Below are 20,778 nucleotides of genomic sequence, written 5' to 3' on the forward strand. Positions count from 1 at the left end.
GGAACTGAGAAAGAACGACACGTGTTAATGTAAAATTTGTTGCTCTATAATATTCATTTTTAAGAATACTTGTGTGACAGACAGTGATGTTGTTACATGTATCCGTAGTGAAAGGTTGTTTTAAAATGTTGTAACGTTCAGTGGCAAATATGTGATGTATAAAAAAAAAAGGCGAACAGTTTAGTAAATGAGAAAAACGAACACTTTACAATCAGTAAGAATACACTCAAAATGCACCATCTGCTCAGAGTTCATCGGATATGTATTATTACTACAATGAACCACACACAACATCGCCTCGTGCAAATATGTAAAGCTCATTTTGCATTCACAGAAATAGGTCTTTATAGAAGGCTCTACACAGTTGGTCAACAGGAATGAAGGACGAAAACTTACGGCAGCCACTGGAAGATGATGGTAAAATACTAAAAGAAAAGCAAGATTACCAAAAAAAACTAAACATAAAATCACAGCATTCACAAACATCCGACTCTCACGAGAAGATAAACTTTCAAAGATAAACTACAACAAACGACACGCAGTGAACCTAAAACCTGACGTATATAGTACCAGCACAGAAAGGAACGAGGTTGAAACAATTCGACGTGCACTCCTACATGTAGCCCCTAATAACATATCTAATTGTCGTTGATTAATATGAAACATATAGAACACACCATAAAAAAACTGCACAGCCCTGTTTCAATCGTATGACCACTCACTTGATTTTTGGAATTTGAAAACAGAACAAAAGAAGTTCTAAGTCAGGACTCTGTTCTTTAGTGGTTGTCGTTTGTTGATGTGGTTCATACGTGTATCTCGTTTCTAGTTTTTTATACGATATAGTTCAGAACGTTGGTTTTCCTGTTTGAATGGTTTTACACGAAACCTTTATAGCTTGCTTGCCGGTGTGGCCCTTTGTTCCGTGTTGACAGCCGTACTTTGACCTATATTTGTAAACTTTTTACAAACTAAGACTTGGATGAGACTTTACACTAGTAAATATTGATTGGGTATTAATTGAGAAATAAAAAAGCAAAAAAAATATAGGGGTCAATGTGCTTTTTTTTAAAGATATTAGCTATTGGAATTTTGGCGGGAAAATGTTCTCTCTTGATTTTTCATAGCTTTATCATTAACCAGTTAAAGTTCTCAAAAACTAGTAAAAAATGAATAAAATGCTATAAAGATTTTTCAAATGATTTATAATTATACAAAAAGATATTATATAAAAGAAAAATGGAGGTCCATGGGCAAATTTGTTAAGACATTCAAATGGATAAAATAAGAGGATTTCGAAAATCTGATAAGAATTCCAAAACATGATAAGCAAACATCCTTAAGAACATGTACAGACTGAAAGTGTCCAGTTATCTTTTTATTACTTCACTATTGTTCTTATTTAAAATAGAGAATACGGTATTGTTTTTTTTCTCTTTCTCATTGTTGAAGGCCGTACAGTTCTCTTAAATAGCTTCAGACACTTCATTTGAAATTTGTTGATAGTTGTCTTATTCGTAATCATGCCACATCTTCTTATTTTCATATATCAAGACTTTATTAAATATAATATGATAAAGTTATAAACGCTTGTTTTTTTTTTTGTTCCTATTTTTACATGTAAATTGAGTGTAATATAGTCCTCTGTCAGGTAACATTGCATTCCCCGGTTATATTTTCTTTATATAAAACTCAGTAATGAATAAAACGTAAATTATCAGATGTTTGTAGTTTAAATTGTTTGTATAAAAATTGCATTCCCCGGTTATATTTTCTTTATATAAAACTCAGGAATGAATAAAACGTAAATTATCAGATGTTTGTAGTTTAAATTGTTTGTATAAAAGTTGCATCTATATAAAATTTATTTTAATTTAAAATGCAGTTTGACAACGTGACACGTGCCAATATGGTATCAGTTTTATACAAACAGTTTTGAATCAAGATTTAAAAGGTCCATTGATTCAAATGTAGTTTAGTTACTTGTTTGAGATAAGAATTAGTTTTAAATTCAATGTAGGAAGTATAGTACCATATCTAAATACATTTGAACGATATAAATGTGATGTGTATGTGCATGTAAAGTGCACACATATTTAGGTATGTGCATATTTGGATAAACATTGCAACACGAGAATGCTGGAGAAGGTGTTTAATGGGAGGTTATCGGTGTCTGTTACTGTTTTTATGCTGTCCTCTGTAATTGTTAGGGTAAGTTAACTTCATTGCATTATTTTCGTATTTTCAATTAAAAAAAAAATGGGGGGGGGGGGGGGGGTGTAAAAAAATACAATAGTTGTCGGAAAACGGGCTGTTCTTTTGTAAAGAATTAATATGCATTGTTCAGTTTTGCCTACGATTCGTGTTGAAATTCACGTGTCAAATAATCACAGGTACGATAATTTATCATAAATGTTTTTGGTAAACATTCTGTAGATTGTTCATTAGGCGGAAAACCACCCGACTGGTATTCGTTCTCCCCATTAGTTCGTCCCATGTACATATTGGGACGTATTTATAACAGTCGTCTAGTGTAAACCTCCGACTAAGATTAAGAGAAGATTTTCATTATTCCATTTAAAAGGTCCTTGAACATGTTGAAGAGAAAATTAATGTATTGCAATGATTCATTTAAAATTATGAGACACCTAAACATTTTAGAAAAACTTAATTAATTGCTTAGTAATAACACAAAAAGAGTATTGGAATTTAGTCTCATCATTGCGAGAACATAATAATGATTATGATAACCTTCAGAATTTCATAGAAAGGAACTTGGCATTTCAACTTTATCTAAAACCCTATAAAGGAAGAATACAGGAAATAGAAAGTAAAATTAAACAAATAGTTAATAATTGAGAATATACTAGTTTTACCAATCTAGATTTTAAAATATCACAGTCAGAATTGCAGAAAGCAATAGCTAGTTTAAAATCGGATAAAAGTCCTGGGTTAGATAAAATAAATAATGAAATGCTTAAAGCTGCACAGTTATATATATATATAAACCAATGCTTGTTAAAGCTATTTAACTCGGTTTTTACATCAGATCTTATTATTTGTAATGAAATGTTTAATAGATAAATATGTTAACACAGGAAACAAACGATATAATTATGCATGTTTTGTTTTTGTCATAAAGCATTTGACACAGTGATCCACGAAGGGATAACATTGACATTATTGCAATGTAATATAAATGGTTTGTTTTATAATATATTATGTAGTACGTATAGACATAGTAAAATAGTAGTAAAAATTGGAAATAAGCCACGAGATTCAGGGGTAGATCCAGCCATCTCAAAGGGGGTCCCAACCCATAGTAAAAGGGGAGGGGTGTTTCAACCATATGTCCATATTCAAATGCACTTTGATCCGCTACTGGGATTATATCACATACTATTGTTGGTTACACATAAAAGAATCTCAACCCTTAATTTTTGAGGGGTTTGTATGATGTGAGTTGTTTTTATCATAATCACCAAGCCTTCATAATCAATTCGCATTTGAAATTTGCAAAATATTTATAATGTAAATATACTGTTCTCCTGAATATACATCAACTATTAGCCACTGGACATGTATATTAGGGAGAGAGCGATGCAGATGGGTATTTATAAGATGGTCATCGGACAGTTTCACTATACCGCGGTCAACTATACGATTTGAAAATGATATGTTCAAAGTAAGGTTTTGGTTGTCTTCGAAAAGGGTTAGGTAAGGTATTTGTAGGGTAATTAAGGCTTAAGGTAAAGGAAAGTTTATAATAGCTCTAATGATGGTGGTTTCCCTACAGTAAAATAATCAAAGTGTCAATCTTTTTCAGTTCTTTGGATTAGGATGCATAGGTCTTGCGTTTTACATGAAGTATGGTGACCGCCTCATAGACGATGACGTACTTCCTGCCCTCAACAGTTTAGAGATCTATGGCATGGAGCTGGGGACATTTATCCAGGGAGTAGTTTTTTCTACTGTTGTTTTTTTCGGATTTGAATTTGTTAATGGTATATTTGGTATATATGCTGGTTTAAATAAAAGAAAGAACTTTTTGATCGCTGTAAGTATATGTAATATTTCTTTTGTTCTCTGAATTCCGGAATCGACGATTAAAGAAAAGAGAAGAAACAGATTTTTGTAAACATACATGTAGTAACATAGACGTGCACTTTAAACAACAGTCCAATTGTCACATATTTATTTATATTTACCATGAAAGAACTGCGTTGCAGGGAATATTTTAGACAAGAAGGGAAGTCATCCTTTAAAAATTAGTTAGTTCACCAATACCAAATAAAATGCTATATTAAAAAAAATTAGAGAACTTGGGTACGTACATTGCATTTTTTTGAGAACATATTATCCAAAGAATCGATATACTGCATGTGTTTGCGTGTTTATCAAGAAAAACAGACATGTGTATCCGAGTCTAGTGGTAACAAGAATTTGAAGGATTGATTGAAAAGGAAACCTACAAAAATAAACATTACAAATGATAAACAATATAAACACAAAAATTAACAATTAGCTTTAAGCAACAAATTAGTAGTTGTGGAATATACAATATCAATATAAAAAAAGAAGATGTGGTATGATTGCCAATGAGTCAACTATCCATAAAAGACCAAAATGACACAGGCATTAACAACTATAGGTCACCGTACGGCCTTCAACATTGAGCAAAGCCCATACCGCATAGTCAGCTACAAAAGGCCCGATAAGACAATGTAAAACAATTCAAACGAGAAAACTAACGGCCCTATTTTATGTAAAAACCAATGAACGAAAAACAATTATGTAACACATAAACAAACGACAACCACTGAATTACAGGCTCCTCAAGTATGGCTTATTTTATTTGTTAATCATTGCATCCAACAACAGTCTGAAATTTGCTCAATTGAAAAACATAAAATGCAATAACAATAAATACATTGGGATATGTTTTGAATCAAGACTGACATAAGGTTTATTGTATCAATATGTATTTGTAGTACATCTGTATATGCCTGTGTTTCATATTAGTGTGTATAGTGGAAATAGTTCTCTGGTCACTAATGTACTATTGGGTAGGTATTGTATTATTTGACAACATATCTAATTGTGCAAGTATCGTATTTTTTTTATTTGATTAGTATTTCTATTCCATCATACATGATTTGGGAGAAAATTAAAGCAAACATATAAAACACTTAATATGCAGGGAAAAAATGCGCTATCAAAACAAAAACATTGATTCACGATACGACATTTTTCATACCGGGGTATTTTTGTTTCCTTGTATGTTTGATTATTATGTTTACTCTGATATAGGATATATCATAACACAGATTTTAAGCCGAAGCTACGTACACATTGTGGTCACATAGTATACCTACATGTAGCTTATTGCACGCCTTTAATTGTTGCATGTGATCATCGCTGTGTTCTCTTAAAGGACAAACTGATTTACTGAGACTCAGACAACCAGCTTATGGGCATACATTTACGAGAAATATCAGAAACTCGATTACCGTATGTTTGCAATGCCCTTCAATTTTGTACTTGTTTGGTTTCATAACTGTTTTGATCTAAGTGTCACTGGTGAGTCTTATGTAGACGAAACGCGCGCCTGACGTATTATAAGTCTGGTATTTTTGATAACTATTTGCAATCATTGTAAATATTTTACGTATTTCTGGTCTTTTAAATTATCAACACTGTAATTAACGTACCAACCGAGAAGTTTCAGAATTACATGTTAATTTCCCATAAAATCTATGTTGTTGAAAAAAGACAAGTGTGTCAGTCACGCTGCTTTTGCTGTGAAAAAAGCTAGTTTAATAGCTCAAGATCCAAACACTGGGTCGTACGAGCTGACCGAAGGACTTTTGACAGTACACGTGCAAACAAGCCGGGTAGCAATCTTGTATATGAATTTGAATTTCTTACGTAGGAGAATTACTACACGAAAAAACATCGTCGTTATACATACGTCAGTATTAGGTCCTTACCATGCATCATGTTTTGAAGGAATAAAATATATGAAAATGTGACCAATGATTGTATACATTGTAGATAAACAATGCATTGGAAGAAAATATTGACACGTTTCATAAAAGATATTCCGGGAGCTATCTGAAGAACGGTTATCATGAAAAATGGAAAGCATTGTATGATTGTGTAAGTTGGTTTTAGAGAACCGTCTAATATTTAAGTGAAAATATACATATGGAGAAGTTGTATGAGGGCTAATGAGACAACTCTCTATCCAATCACAATAAATGAAAATTAAAGATCATAGTACGGTTTTCAACAAACAGCCTTCAATATAGGGGCCCTTTATAGTTTGTTGTTCGGTGTGAGCCAACGAAGGCTCCGTGTTGATGGCCGTACATTGACCTGTAATGGTTTACTTTTTCAAATTGTTATTTGGATGGAGAGTTGTCTCATTGGCACTCACACCACATCTTCCTATATCTATTTAAGTGGCTCACACGAATCATCATGCTACAAAGGATACAAAAAGTGTAAAAACATTCAAACAGAAAAAAACAACAGTATAATCTCTTTAAATAAACGGGATACGAGAAACACCCATATGTACATGTATGAATCACAACAACTTGAAAAGTCAACATCCGAACAACAGTTTTGAATAAGATATAACGGAAAAGTTCAAATGTATTACAACAATATAATAAAAGAAACCAAACTATACTGTTTGACGAGCGAAATATACCAGAGGGACATTCAAACTCATAGATAAAAATTAAACCGACATCGCCATGGCTAAAAAAAAAAAAAAAAAAAAAAAAAAAAAAAAGAATTAGAGTACACAAAACACAACATAGAAAAATAAAGACTAAGCAACTCCAACCTCACCAAAACTGGGGGTGATCTCAGGTGCTCAGGAAGGCTAACTAGAGATAATTACCTTTTAATCAGATTTGGTACTCTTACTTCGACAATTTATGCCTGAACATTCAATAGCGATGTTGTTTTTGTTTTGTATTTTAGTTGGAATGTTGTGGCACCAACGGAACTGGTAATACATGCTCTGGAGTTAATGGCAATGGTGTGAACTTTCCTGGATGTTTTGACCTCTATTCAGAGAAAATGAATTTGTATATTCAGGTTTATCTTGGAATAATAATAGTGTGTTTTCTTTGTCAGGTATGTTAATGAAATACTCAAAGGTGGCAAAGGTTTCATGTGTAACATAATTAAATAATAAATACCCTTTCAAAGGGGACGTAATTCCTGTCAGTATTCACCTTTTTTGTTTGTTGGCCATTGAATTTGTTCTCTATTATCTACACTATTAAATGAGAATGCATGTACCTGATTTTGTGTGTCGCTTCTCTTCCTTCCACAATACCTTAATCAACAAACCTTTGTGTCCTAAAGGTACCATGCATAGTCCTGGCACATGGCTTGTTTCCGTTTGGGTCATTTTTGGAGGAGAACGAAAACAAAGGCGTCCGTATACTGTTTCCGTCATCGGACGGTTTTTTAAGTTATAGATAAAACCTCAGTTAAGAACTGTTTGAAAATACACATAAGTGTCATAGGTACTTGGGGACAGAATTATTATTTCGCTTATTCTGTAAACTATGAACATACATACATGTATACTATAAATAAAATGAATTTGCTATATATTTTCAATTCCAAGTTCACTATCAACGGCGGTCATATATTATATTGAGATAATATAGTATTGTAGATGTCCATAGTATACAAAAAAAAAAAACGCAATAAATAAATGAAATTAATAGAAAAAAATAAATAAAAAAAGATTTTGAAAAAAAGGGGGAGGCCTTAAAAAATTGTTCTGCCCCCAAGTACTAACTAAAAGACTTTTGATACCTTTCCTGAAATTACCCAGTCATAAAATATTTTACAAAAAATCATCCTTCACTGATGAGTCTTATGTAGACGAAACGCGCGTCTGGCGTATAAAATTATAATCCTGGTACTTTTGATAACTATTTACAAAAAACCATCCTACAACAGTTTACACATTCAACCACGCTCTAAATGGACGCGACTTCGCGGGTGTATTTTTGTTATATTTAAGTACCTCAGTATTCTCTAATGTGTATATTAACCCCAAGGGTGACTGGGCTATAGAAATATGGTCACTTGGTCTTCTCCCGACCGGCAGTAAAACGCTTGCCGAAGTGGGGTGTCCGTTTGGCTTTGCGGGATGTATCAAGTTCGAAGTCACGTCCTGTCAGAAGGGGGACGTTAAATCCGATGCCTCGTGTAAAGTGAGTGCCACGCTCTTTGCACGTTACCCTTACAACAACTCTTTGAGGGATCCGTAGGTGGCCTGTTGCAAGGCAAAATTTCAGTTTCTATCCAATATACCCTCATTTTCCAGTGGCAGTCCAAATTTCCCCGACCATCATCCTCTATTATAAAAACCTACCTATTGTATTTATTGCTTACTTGTTTTCGCCCTGAATATGCATGCAATATTTGCCACTGGACGTTAAGCAACCAACAATCAATCAATCAACCAATCTTATGTTTATTGAATTGTTTCATTTTTTAATATCCTTTGTATTTGTAATACGCTTGTTTGTGGCGCTTTTTAAGTGATGTTGAAACAATTGTTTTTAATACGAATATAGCTTTGTTTTTCTCATCGGTTAACACTTCTTGGTAATAAAACAACCTATTGCTGCATACTTTAGTAATACAACAAACAAAAGAGTATCATTTTTGATTTTATTGTAGATAATTGGTATTGGCGCTGCAGATTATACAGTAATAAAGCAACAAATGAAAAATGAAGGTGTCAAAAAGCTGTCTTCAGAACGGAGATATCTTCTCTGTATGAAGGAATATGGAGTTTTTCGTACGCTCTTAAAATTCCTGAAAGAAACTTGGAACAGGTAACTTTATTGTACATTGTTTGAATCCCATAATTGCTGTCCATATAATATGGGTAATTTTCGGTTAATAAGCTTTTCAACGTTTAACTTTGTATAGTTTTTCTTTTTAAATAAAATGGCATAGATCATCACAAAAGAATGTTGTTTTTTTTTTTGGTTTTTGGTTTGTTACCCCGATTTTGTTTTTTTTTGTCCATAGATTTACGAGTTTTGAACAGCGGTATACTACTGTTGCCTTTATTTTTCCTTATCAAAATGCGCATCTAGTTGAGTTAAATTGGTGTCGTTATTCATGTTATTGTTATTAGAGATAAATGAATTGAAATAGTTATCTCTTGACATTTTTGGTCATAAGTGTTGTATGTTAATTTGATTATATAACATCTCAAATAACAAAGAATATTTATATGTTTTGGGCCTTCTTGAGGAATGTAAATGTAAATGCTGGAAAGTGCCTTGGACGCAGAACATTTATAACGTTATTATTTACAGCACTTGGTCATTACCTCTGCTGCATGGTAACTTAGTCCATGGTGATATCTACAGCTCAATAGTCAGTACTTTGGTATTGGTGTGATTTATAAGAATTATTTCTTATATTGTCCGTGGATAAGTTTTGAAATCATAAAGAAACTAAGATTTAAACTCCATCAGGCAATGTTAACCTTAGATTGAATTGACATTGTTTTAGGTCCTTTTTCTTCAAATGTTTCGATTCTTATACAATCTTGACTTTTAAGGAGGTAGACCTAGGTTAAGGGAAATAACTCTTAAAATCATCCATACGTTTGTGTCAACCATTTTCAAAAATATATTCTAAGCTTCTAGGTTACATAGACTAGTTTTAATCTGTTTCAGGTAAATGCTTAAAATACATTGACGAACTTGACTTTTACAAACGCTCAACTGATTTAAAGAGTTATTACCCTGAACCAAGGTCTACCCCCTTAAATATTCGGCGTTTAGAGTTCTTGTTGCAAGTTAGTCCAGAAAAGCGCGTCGAACGCGGTTGAAATTTATAACGTGCTGATTTCATTTAGTGTTGCTGTCAATATCTTAAGCGTGAGCGTTCCTAATATATATTAAATGAAAACAATTTAAACAATGCTATTTTTGTTGTCTTTTTTTCAGAACACCCCTACGCATTATATCAGTAATAGTGAAATCGATAAACATGGTAGGTGGTAATTTTATAGGTTACTAAAACAAAACATTCCTATTCGATTATTTTATGTTTTTTAATCAGTTTTTTAGTAAAATTATTTCATTGACAAATGGTTGCATATATTAGATACGAAACAGTTTTATAGCCATATACAACTGTTGCCTATTTTTATTATACATAATGTGTTTTTCTTCATTTCTCCGAACAGAAATTTACTTTGTGGTTAATAATACTTTTACCGTTATACATCTTGTTTAAAAAGAGCTAGCTATTTACAGTTTGTTACGGGTTATTACGATTAATTTTCTTTAATTTTCTGCAAAATTTGTCGATACTTATGCTTTGTCACGGATACCGAAGAGCACTTGATGGGCAATTTATGAGTTTTTTTCACGATATGATACCATTATCTAAGGGATTATACATAAATCATCAAATAAGATATGGTTTGAAGTTTTATGTATAACGCATAATGGTAATTCTGTTTTTAGTAGATATCGGCCCTACATGTAACTACAATTAACTACCGTCGCACTATCTTCGTGCCCTGCTCTATCATGGTGTTCGGATCAAATTCTCACTTGAATCAACCACAGACATAATAAATAAATGTGATTTATTATACTTTACGTTAAAGTGCCAGATTTTGATTGGTTCATAGGAAGGAAACAATTTACACTATCACATAGCTCAGCGGGAGATATATCTTTTTAATGTAATCTTCTCGTGGGGACCAATCATCAATCGATAATTCAAAATCGATGCATTTACATCAATGACACTAAAGACATAGCTAAAGTTATAGTTCTTTCATTGAGAGTCACTTTAAGAATAGAATACTTTTGTTATTTTGATTCAACATTAGTTTGTAAACGACTTCATGGGGTAATGATAACTCTCTCAGCTATGTGTTATTTATATATTGTTCCCTCACTTAACACTCGATTGTCTCAAAATATGCACTTTTTTATCAATAACACTTCAACTTAGATAATATTATCTTCATATGTTTTTTTGGTTAATAGGTATCCAGTATAGCACTCATAATAACCAGTCTATGGTTTATAAGAAGTGATTTAATAACCAATCAAGAGTTTATATACTACTTCCGGCGAATGGATGTATACGGTTACAGTTATCACAACGTGTTTACAGGTTTTGCTTGTTGTACACTTGCAATAGGAACGTTTGGTATCGTGATTGGAGTTATAGGCTTAGTTGGTTCAACAAAACAATCGACAGCACTGCACACAGTTGTAAGTATTACACCAGCATAACAAGGGTGGGGTTGTACACACCAGTTAAGGACGTACATCGTTACGTTCGGTCTGTTTTCCCCGATAACATAATGAACTGAAAGTAAATATCGTTGAATAATCATGCAGTAACAGTTAAGATATTGTACATATTCCCTTTGCAATGTGGCGATCTACATATTTGAGAAACGATTTAAAACAAACTTCTAGTTTATTCTCAAAATATGGAACATTTTATGTTTGGGGAGGTGAAAGGTCTTGAAATTTGGTAAATAGCTTAGGAAGCTTTAGGAGTACCCATGTCTGACTTTACAAAAAAAAATCTCATCCCCTTCTTTTTATTTTATGAAGAAACCTACGCGAAATAAATTGGGAAGGCATCTTAAAACATTTGCAAGTAATAGTTTGTTTTCTTGTTTTGTGTCATTTAATTTAAAAAGGATTTGTGAGTTTTGAACATCGGTACAGAGTACTTTCGACACTGAAGAAAAATAAACACGTGATAAAATAATATAGAAGTCTTGTCAATAACACACAATTAGACTTATCGAAAGTTAAAAACGTAAACATACTTTGCATAAAACCGTTGTTCTTGATAGCTAATAAAACTATAGAATTTTCTTGATGATGTAATGTTTAGTTGCATATGGTATATAGAAACACCGAATTTAATTCATTATTTCAGACATTTGTTTCATCAATTGCATTTGGAGGATTGAAAATAATGGCATCAATATTCTGGGTTATTATGCTAAACGAGGTTTGTCTAATAATCAGTGAAGAATAGTCACGAGCTTGGAAATTTTTACCTTATATTATTTAAAGTTTAAATGCGATATTGAGTAAGGGAAAACATAATTATCTATAATACCAAAATTACGAGGTCCAATTTGTAAGACTTTCTAAGATAACAATACGAATACTAAAAATCTGGACTAAAAATAAGGCCATAGGTACAGTTTTCAATATATTAGTTGTCATTTAATTATTTTGTTTGTTTGTTTGACATCTTAGGTATTTGAAGACTTTTTTCGTCAAATAATCGATCACAGATATCATTTGTTTCAAAACGTTTAACGATATCATGAAATTCATTACATGACGTCACAAAGTAAATCGGTTTTTAGATATTCTAAAAATAACCGTGCAATATGCTCTGTGCAATATGCTTTTTGCTATCCGCCGTTTTCTCTCTACCTTCGAAAATATAGTTTGACATGTGACTATCCCTAAACGAATCAAATTTGTTAAAATATACGAATTAATGATATACTTTAATTCAGTCACGGACTCGCGATATCACGGGTGTGTTCTAGTATGATTGAATTTTAGAGAACTTAACATATTTTGTGTACGTGTACGCCTGAGGCCTTACAAAATACAAACAAACAAGAAGAAGAAACGAATTAACAATCATAGCAAATGAACAAAGCAGAACCTCAGAATACTTTAAGACGTATTAACTTTTCCGTTCTCTAGACATAATTGCGGGAACATACCATCGTGACATTAAAACACCATAAGTAAGAAACGTTGCTATATATAATTATCATTTCAAAACAAATAAAAGATATTTAGAGATTAATATGACAATCTCTCAATCATTATGAGTTTCGAAAAGTAGTGGAAGAATTCAACAAAAAATAACTAAAATTTTGCATTCAACATATATTTTGTTAAAGACACTTTCGTGGTCCTTGGCTCATGGTGTGGTTGTTGTCTCTTTTACATATTTCCAGTTTCCATTCTCTTATTTATCGACAAAATACAAAATACAATAAGAACACAAATAAACCACATTCAGATATGTCAAAAGACATAAAAGCTATAATCATATTGCGTGTTTAAACATATTCGTAACTAGCATCCATCAGTAAATTAAATAAACAAATACAATGGTTTAGCGATAGCACAAGGCATACTACTATTGAATTGCATGCTTAAAAAAACTAGTAAAGAATATTGCATTCGTTTGTAGTGTTTGAGCTTTTGATTTTGCGATTTGATTATGAACTTTCCTTTTTTAAATTTTCTTTGGATTCAGTTTTTTTCAATTTTTTACTTTTTGCAGGTACATGTACATGTACATATATAAATTCAAATTCTCAATATTAAAGTATATATTATTCTGATAATATTTCGTAACACATTGTATGTTTTCATTTAATCATAAAACTCATCTTCTTACAAGATAACAAGACATGTCGATGCTGAGCTGACTGAGTTAAGTGGAACTGATATATTTTACACGACACTTATGTTGAAGGTAAGTAAATATTAGGTTCACAAAAGAAGAAGTGTCGATTTTGGTGTGTTTGTAACACAAAAGATTTCAACAACATTACGGTAATATAACTTTTCATGCCTTATGATTTTAGGTTGGAAATGATTACAATTGATATTTGTAATGCATGTAGTTCGTTCTTAAATCAAATATAGCAAACTTTATATCTGAATAGTGTATATGGTGTTTTGGATTGTGAAAATGTATTTGACGCAGGAGGTGAGAACTTTACGTAAAACATTAAAGGCACAATCATTATAACAAAAACGAAAAGAAACCGATAATACACTGGCCAAAAAAAACTTAGAGGAAAACTAAACTTTTAGCAGCAGGAAGCCAACAAACAAAACAAGAGTGCTTTTAGTGCTGCAAAAGGCTACACAGATACTTCCATTTATTTGACCACTACCTTACTGATACAGTTGAATTTTAGGGAATAATCAATTAGTTTTATATTTTGTCACATGGTTTCGTTGTGCTAGATTGTAAGGTGGTGACTCATATGGGCGTTTTTCAATAAAAACGTATTTTCTTGTCCCAGCCACTTTAAAAAAATATGCTTGATCTTTTTGCAAGTAATTTTTTGTGCAGTAATTACATTGAATTAGATTTAACATTTTTAAGCAAAGAAACAGTTTATTTTTTAGAGGGATTGATAAGATATTGACTCCTGAATGGTCCAGAACAACCAAAATGGCATGTCCCTAGACCACCTGTTCAACATTCATACTCTGAAATATCGTAAAAAAATGAAGAAATAAATGTTATTTTTACTTTACATAAGTTCATTAATAATTCAAAAGTATGGTCAGAGCCAACATATTTTAATAAACAGCTTTCAATATAGGATTTTTAATTTCAGAAGGTGTGTCCATCACAAAATGTCCACTACGAAACGAAGTCATTAAAATTTGCCAATAAACAGTTTTATAAAATCAATGTAATTTTTGTTTGCAAGAGATATAAACATTAGGGTCTTATAAAAGAAGTGATGCTTTTATAATGGCAATTAAATTGTTGGTAAGAAAAATTGAGCACATCAAATGGACCAGAGTGATACCGTATTTTTGTTAATTACCACTACGAAACGGGTCAAATCTCCTTCATTATCTGGTTTTAAAATTATGAAAAAAATATCAGTGTACAGCTTAATAAATGCTTTGATGAATACAATCAGTCTTGTTACTATTGCAATATAGGGATTGTGGGGGGGGGGAATAAAACATGCGAATATGTCCCCTACGAAACGGTCCCCTACGAAACAAGTATGGGAGAAAAACGTTTCGTAGTGGACACTACCACTACCATGCAGTCTTTTTTTAATCTTTTGTCAATTATATTCGTGCAAAACTAATAACAAGGGTTAGTTTCATGTTATTTTCATTATGTTTTTATTAACATAAAATATGGTCGATGTCAACTACGAAACTTTTTGTCCACTACGAAACGGTTTTGTCCACTTCGTAACGCATCAAAATGTCCACTACGTAACATGAGTTTTACCTTCATATGTGAAGTACTGTCTAATCTTTAACGATAAAAATGGTTTTCCAATTCAGAAAAAAATGAGATTTTTCTAGTATTTATGGTAAACAAACTTGAATGTCTATAGGAAACATTTAAAATTGCAAAAAATATGTGTGTTTAGAAGAAGTTTCGTAGGGGACAAAAGTCCCCTACGAAACAGTACACAAATTATGAAAATAATATCATTTAAGGAGGGTCGAGGGTATAAAAATTTCAGAAAAAAATCAAACATTTGTTTTTCATTACAAATTTTATTTACTTCCTTTTGTAGTTGTTACTTTATCATATGGTACAAAAATCATTCAAAACAATCAATTCGTGTTGGCCCCAGATGACTTTCAAAATGTATACATCATTGAAAAAGTTCCAAATTATCTCCCTTTGGTGGAAAAATGCCATTTTTTGCTCTAAAATTGAAATATCTTTTTCAACTCATCGGTGACCTATCTTTTTTAATATAATTTCCATATAAGCTGTACTTAAACTAAATCATTGTAAAATTTTAGCGATTTCTGTAATAAATTTCTTTTTTTTATTTTGATATTACCTTTATTTCTCCTATTACTTCAACAGAAAAAAACCGCCTTTACAAAAATGCATGCTTCTTTCGAAGGCAGATTGTGAGCGCAAATGAACGGTGACCCCACTTTTTTATTTTATTTTTCTATTAGCTATAAGATAAAGTTCATTTATAGAAAAATATAGGGAAATCCTATATAAATGATTTATACCCGCGAACCCCCTTAAAAGAATATTTAAGATTGCACTTTTTGTTTATAAAATTGCACTTTTTGTTTACAAACAGGTCTATAATAGAGGTATTCAAAGTAACTCTTGAAATGATATTTTAAACAAGTTGATTTTCATTTTTTTTTTAGGTCTGAAAGTTACGCTTTTACTGAAAAACGCCCATATAGAAGAATACATGTCACATTTGTTTCCCACAAGTTCCCCATTGAATTTTATCTTGGTATATAAATAATTGCAACAGTAGTATACCGATGTTCGAAAGTCATAAATCGATAGAGAAAAAAAAACAAAATCCGAGTTACAAACTTAAATCGAGGAAAACACATCAACTATATATAAGAGTTAAACAACGATACAACAGAAACACTAAAATGCAACAAAAAGCAAAACGAAAATGTAACACACACAGAGTTATCTGATATAAAATGATCAGGAGGGGAAGCACTCAAAGGACCTGAAAACATGTGTTTTAAGCTCACCTGGCCCGAAGGGCCAAGTGAGCATTTCTCATCACTTGGCGTTCGTCGTCTGTCGTCCGTCGTCGTTAACTTTTACAAAAATCTTCTACTCTGAAACGATTGGGCCGAATTAAACCAAACTTGGCCACAATCATCATTGGGGTATCTAGTTTAAAAAATGTGTGGCGTGACCCGGCCAACTAACCAAGATGGCCGCCATGGCTAAAAATAGAACATAGGGGTAAAATGCAGTTTTTGGCTTATAACTCAAAAACCAAATCATTTAGAGCAAATCTGACATGGTTAAAATTGTTCATCAGGTCAAGATCTATCTGCCCTGAAATTTTCAGATGAATCGGACATTCCGTTGTTGGGTTGCTGCCCCTGAAATGGTAATTTTAAGGAAATTTTGCTGTTTTTGGTTATTATCTTGAATATTATTATAGATAGATAAACTGTAAACAGCAATAATGTTCAGCAAAGTAAGATCTACAAATAAGTCAACATGACCAAAATGGTCAGTTGACCACTTTAGGAGTTATTGCCCGTTATAGTCAATTTTTAACCATTTTTCGTAAATCTTAGTAATCTTTTAGAAAAATCTTCTCCTCTGAAACTACTGGGGCTAAATTTAACCAAACTTAGCCATAATCATCATTGGGGTATTTATTTAAAACAATGTGTCCGGTAACTCGGCCAACAAACCAAGATGGCCGCCATGGCTAAAAATAGAACATGGGGGTAAAATGCAGTTTTTGGCTTATAATTCAAAAACCAAAGCATTAAGAGCAAATCTGACAAGAAGTAAAATTGTTGATCAGGTCACGATCTATCTGCCCTGGAATTTTAAGATGAATCGGATAATCGGTTGTTAGGTTGCTGTCCCTGAATTGGTAATTTTGAGGAAATTTTGCTGTTTTTTTGTTATTATCTTGAATATTATTATAGATAGAGATAAACTGTAAGCAGCAATAATGTACAGCAAAGTAAGAACTAAAAATAAGTCAGTATGACCAAAATAGTCAATTGACCCCCTAAGGAGTTATTGCCCTTCATAGTCAATTTTTAACAATTTTCTTAAAATTTGAAGATTTTCAATAACATTTTCCACAGAAAGCAATGTTATAGATAGAGATAATTGTAAGCAGCAAGAATGTTTAGTAAGGTAAGATCTACAAACACATCACCATCATCAAAACACAATTTTGTCATGAATCCATTTGTGTCCATTGTTTAATATTCACATAGACAAAGATGAGCGACACAGGCTCTTTAGAGCCTCTAGTTTATATATATACAGACTCCACCTGGATAACTGATATCTTTTATACTAAAATAACGAAGTCTAATTTGTTCGCTGATATGACGTAAAAATGACGAATCAAACAAGTCAACTATACATTTAACTTAGACAAGAGCAAAGTGCTGATAAACAGTTACACCATTCCAGGACCTTTTGTTTTTGCAGATAATCAATATAACCAATAACTAAAACACATGTAAAAAGTCCTGGGTTAAATCCGATACCGGTTCCAAATTTGTATAAAGCCAGATGTCAAGTGCATAAATCAATTTTGTTTTCTTTAAACTATCAAGTGAAAATCAGAGAACATGAATACAGCTTCCTTACCGATGTTAGGAACCTTTAAATCAGTGGTTTTTCGTTCATTGTTTTGTACATAAATCTGACCTTTTTTTTAGTGATTTTTTCTGAATTGTTCATTTCGGGGACTTTTATAGCTGTCTATATGGAATGGGTTTGGCTAATTGTTGTGGCCGTACCAAATGACATAGTAATTAACCTCTATGTCATTTGGTACATGTATGTGGTCTACCACATCTTTTTATTTTTATATTACAGAAAAAAAACAGTATACCTTGTCACGTGTTTTGGTACTTATTTGTCCCTGGCTTTCAAATATTTGACTTAATTTGTGTAGAAAAATAAACTCATCATAGATACTAGGATTGAAATCCTATATTTACATCAGACGCGCGTTTCGTCTACAAAAGACCCATCAGTGACGCTCGAATCAAAACATGTTAAAAGGCAAAATAAAGTACTAAGTTGAAGAGCATTGAGGACCAAACATTCCTAAAAGTTTGGCCAAACGCAGCCAAGGCAATCCCTTCCCGAGGTAGAAAAGCCTTAGTATTTCGAAAATTCAAAATATTGTTTACAGTTAATTTATAGTTATTAGAAAAGCACTCAAACGCAAATTCAATTTTTGAAGTGCAGTTTTCATTTGTTTAAGCAAATCTCATAATAACCATAGCTATAGTGCAATAGTTACTTATAATTAAAAAAAACGTAGAATTTATCATTGAAATATTAGATTGCTTTTGTTCAGAAAGAAAGTTGACGGTGCTAATAAATGAAATTGATATCCGTTCCAGTGAAAATATAAATTGATATGTATTAATTGCAGGAATTTTCTTTTTTTCAGTTTCAATGCTGTGTAATAAAGACACAGTCGCAAGCCTTTTTCTGTTATTCCAATATGCATGAAAGCATAGTTAATTACGGTAGTGGATGGAATAGTCATGGTTTGTATATAGGAAGTGGTCTATATGGAACCAACGAAGGAGAAAAGGTCAGTGTATTTTTTATTTCAACTTCTTCTTTATGTCTGTCATCTAAGCTAGTCAATGTCTCATCTTCGTTAGCCAGGGATTATGATTGTAGTCCCCTCCTCTCCGACCTTTGCCTATTACGACAGAATTCAAGGTCCAGGAGGTAATAATTTCAGTTGGTTGCAGTTGTAAATGATTGCGTCCAATCAAAAATGATATAGAGATGATCTCGTATAAATATATAATATGTAAATAAACAATTGCAACGTGCTGATAGTAAACTAAGTCTTTATCCCCATAGCCAAGGACGATATTAAAGGATATTAAAATAATTGATCAACTAATTGAGGTTCCTGGGTATGTTTCTCGTAAACACGTTTGAATGTAAAAGTATATTTACGTCTCTTTCTTCACGAAATTCGTAAACACTAGCCACTACCATTTTACACCTCCACAAGAAAGAAAGTATAAGTGCAGCCATTGGTCAAAATTGACGTGACTTTTTTCCGGTAAATGGCTCAGCGTTGTAATCACAAATGTTGGCTTAGACTTCCAAGGGTTGAGAAAAAGGGGCTGGATCATTAACTTTGCTTACGAAGATAGTCAATGTCTATGCTGTAACCAAAAGCGTTAATTCTACAGCAATAAGTACCGATTTGCTTATTTTAATTGTTCAATCACATCTATATACATAAATGCATTGATATCCTAATTATATACATATATGCATTGATATCCTGATTATATACATCTTGCATTGATTTCCTTATTATATACATATATGCATTGATATCCTGATTATATACATCTTGCATTGATTTCCTTATTATATACATATATGCATTGATATCCTGATATCTACACAATAATGACGACATTGTTAATCATTTGTATATAACGTTTGTTTGTTTTTTTTCAGTATTGTTCTGAAGCAATTTCAGGACGCTTAGTAGTTATATCAGGATATTATTTCGCCTTTTTAATACTAGGAATAATTTGCGATGTAAGTTTATTCAAAGTGCCTTCAATAGACCTATTGCAAACAAAAGAACATTTATTCGATTGAGACTTACGTACTTTGAACCATTAATATTACGATATAATAATACAACATGTACCTACGATCCGTGATATATTAGGAATTGAGCTAGTGTCATTTACAGAGTTTCGATATTCGTTAAGTTCTAGCGATCGGGAAAAGGTTGTAATTAATAATATATGAACAATCTTAAAAAAATAATGATACGTATGTTTTTTGCATGGCAAATACGAGTACTCGCCGTATGTTGTGTTGTGTATATTTTAATCTTTTTTTTTTTAATTTTTCCTCGACATGCGGACAACAGCTTTAGCCCAAAAGATCATGTCTTTTTTATGTTATGGTTTCTGGTTATGTCTACGTGGTTTTCATTCTGAAATTGAAATACCATCATTTGATAAAATTAAGACTGGAAATGAGGAATATGTCAAAGAGACAACAACCCGACCAAAGAGTAAATTACAGCCGAAGGCCACTAATTAGTCTTCAATGCAGCGACAAAATCGAGCACCCGTTAGTGGTCATCAGCTTACATGTACCCTTAAATAAAATATGTACTAGTTCAGGGATAACTGACGTTACCCGTAACTCCAAACATATAAATGAACTGAAAAATATACATAACTCACTAAAGCCAGAGGCTCCTAGATTTGAACAGGCTGCAATTTAAGTCTTTTAATCGAAAAGACGTTCATTTCCCCAAAAGAGTTCTTCAAACCTACCCTCATGAAAATAGTAAAACAAATCGTCACATGTACCAGGTTTGAATTGTGTACGTCGTAAACAAAAGAATCAACAATGACTCTGGAAGTACTACATTTTAAAACATTAAGGACATGACAT

At 32.3% G+C, this 20,778-nt stretch overlaps 1 protein-coding gene across 1 annotated transcript; it reads left to right on the forward strand.

Annotated features, from left to right (window-relative positions):
* The first annotated feature begins 1,921 nt into the window (after positions 1-1,921).
* LOC143084301 (uncharacterized) lies at positions 1,922-19,846 on the forward strand. The gene is made up of 12 exons (XM_076260712.1): positions 1,922-2,211; positions 3,827-4,057; positions 4,992-5,066; positions 6,055-6,159; positions 6,997-7,152; positions 8,725-8,882; positions 10,014-10,059; positions 11,073-11,303; positions 11,989-12,063; positions 13,495-13,569; positions 18,770-19,059; positions 19,816-19,846. Exons 1-12 carry the CDS (start codon positions 2,137-2,139, stop codon positions 19,844-19,846), a joined length of 1,548 nt encoding a protein of 515 aa, XP_076116827.1. The 5' UTR covers positions 1,922-2,136.
* The last annotated feature ends 932 nt before the right edge of the window (positions 19,847-20,778 follow it).

The sequence above is a fragment of the Mytilus galloprovincialis genome, chromosome 7 (genome assembly GCF_965363235.1).
Source record: "Mytilus galloprovincialis chromosome 7, xbMytGall1.hap1.1, whole genome shotgun sequence".
NCBI classification, from domain to species: Eukaryota; Metazoa; Mollusca; class Bivalvia; order Mytilida; family Mytilidae; genus Mytilus; species Mytilus galloprovincialis.

Bases quoted from the DNA above. Each gene is read 5' to 3' on its own strand.
- LOC143084301 (XM_076260712.1), top strand. From the start codon at position 2,137: ATGCTGGAGAAGGTGTTTAATGGGAGGTTATCGGTGTCTGTTACTGTT. The intron at 8,883-10,013 runs GTAACTTTATTG...TCTTTTTTTCAG, and splicing joins CTGAAAGAAACTTGGAACAG to AACACCCCTACGCATTATAT. The intron at 19,060-19,815 runs GTAATAATTTCA...GTTTTTTTTCAG, and splicing joins CAGAATTCAAGGTCCAGGAG to TATTGTTCTGAAGCAATTTC.